The sequence below is a fragment of the Capsicum annuum genome, unplaced genomic scaffold (genome assembly GCF_002878395.1).
Source record: "Capsicum annuum cultivar UCD-10X-F1 unplaced genomic scaffold, UCD10Xv1.1 ctg52414, whole genome shotgun sequence".
Classification (NCBI taxonomy): domain Eukaryota; kingdom Viridiplantae; phylum Streptophyta; class Magnoliopsida; order Solanales; family Solanaceae; genus Capsicum; species Capsicum annuum.
Window position 1 is genome coordinate 1 of NW_025860441.1, and position 1,950 is coordinate 1,950.

The following is a 1,950-nucleotide window of genomic DNA, read 5'->3' on the forward strand; positions in this document are numbered from 1 at the left end:
GCTTTGGTTTGCTCTCTTGCCTTCTGTTAATATAGGTGGACAAATTTGTCAAAATTTTTCCTAGTGCTAAGCATGGGTGGACAGTGAGATACAATGTTGAAGACAAAGCAGCAGTGCAGCAAGCTGAAGAAGCCCACCAGGACATGTTGGATTGGCTTACGAAGCATGTCAAGTGAGTGCCAAGATATCTGGCAGTTGCAATTTTCAGTTAACTAGTCTAAATATCTGCAATCAGCATAATGATGTAGCTAAATATTGAACTCCGTATTGTGCATCTTGTTTAATGAGAAATTATCCTGCTGTGATTATCTGAAACGTACTGCATGGTCTCATTTTCTTTGTGCCAGAGAATGGTTTAAGTAAGGCGCGACTCTGCTTCAGCTAGTCCAATGCATCTACTATGAGTGTTTTCAAGACTGCAATGTGTTTTCACATCTGAAACTTGGTGTGGCCACTTGATGGTGTGGAAACCAAAAATGACATAATTGGCTTAAATAGGGAGCGGTGACAATTAGTACTCAACTGTTGATGAGGATCTATCACTGGTTCTTGCTGTTGAGTCTTTCTTGTATTTGTGGGAGTTTTAGTGGACTGGGCTGTCCCCTTTTATGCTATTTGAAGGGATGTGATAATTCTTCTACACACATCTACATATGCACCTGCCTTTTAATACAATATATGATAATTGAATGTGATAAAAGGAGACAAGTTAAAACCTAAAATGCACCTGCCTTATATGATAATTGAATGTGATAAAAGGAGGCCAGTTAAAACCTACAATCAAGAAAGTTATAGAAAAGACTTGATCTCTTACAAAAAAAAGTGTACTTATCTATGAACGAACTGAATTAAAATTTAGGAATCCATGATACCAGGCCAATTATTTGTGATAAAGCTTTGTTCTAATTACATTTGATTTGATATCTGTTAGAAATGTTTTAAGGTTGCAGTCTAATCTAATTAATTTGCGGTACAAGACGGTTGATTATGTGATTTGTAGAGAGAAACTAGATGAAATCAAAACCCGAGCAAGTTCGTCTGATTCAGTTAATATCTAATATATAGCCATTGCTTCTGGTACAGTCAGAAGGGAAGTGGACTTACCAGTGTCCGAGGTCCCCGTTCCTCTATGTGACATGACTATTCTTAAATGACACAAGCAAACAACTACAACGAATTTGAAGTTTGCTTTCATCAGTATTCCACTCACTTTTAGCATAGCGATTCTACTGTAGAGTTATGTTTGGCTCCATAAACGAGACATAAGATGTTCAGTCTAAATCTACTCATGACCGTGTACCATCACCTAGTTGTCGGACATGTACTTCCCAACTTGTTGATTGGCGTTAAAATGATTCTTAAGTTGGGTGTATAACCTGACAAAAATGTTCAGAAACTTGTCGATAAGTCAAATAGTCAGGAACTGGGGCGGAGCTTCCCTTGTCCAAATGAGTCAATTGGTACTTCTTCACTGGAATATTACACGGTGTAGATAGGTTAATTTTTTTTTAGATGTATACATACTATACATAGAATTCCTTTTACATTGTGTGTTGTCTTCTTTATATTTTAAACGGAAAAAGGTCAGAAATATCCTTCAAGTATTGAAAATGGATCAAGAATACCCTTCGTTTATTTATTGGGTCAAAAATACCCTTCCATCCACCTTTTTTGGGTCAAATATACCCTTATAACTAACGAAATTTTTTTAAACCATAATTAGAAATTCTATTAAACACATGGCACCTTTTATTAATTGTAAATTAAAATATTAAATTAAATTCGAATTCAATTAAAATGCCGAACCATGGAGAGTTTGCGTGGCGCTATTGGCAATATTGAAAGACTGTTGGTTTAAAATCATAATCCCTCTGTTTATTATTGTATGTATCCTTATCCCAACAATAAATTAAGCTTTATTTAATAACAAAACGAAAATAATTAAAAAAA

The 1,950-nt window shown here is 35.2% G+C and overlaps 1 protein-coding gene across 1 annotated transcript; it reads left to right on the top strand.

Moving 5' to 3' along the window:
- Positions 1 to 35: 35 nt before the first annotated feature.
- On the top strand, positions 36 to 700 carry LOC107845426 (endo-1,3;1,4-beta-D-glucanase; the record flags this gene model as incomplete). The annotated part of the gene is given in 2 exon segments (XM_047404127.1): positions 36 to 172; positions 348 to 700. Coding segments are annotated over 2 exon segments (153 nt in total), but the record flags the coding sequence as incomplete, so codon positions are not given.
- Between the last annotated feature and the right edge of the window lie 1,250 nt (positions 701 to 1,950).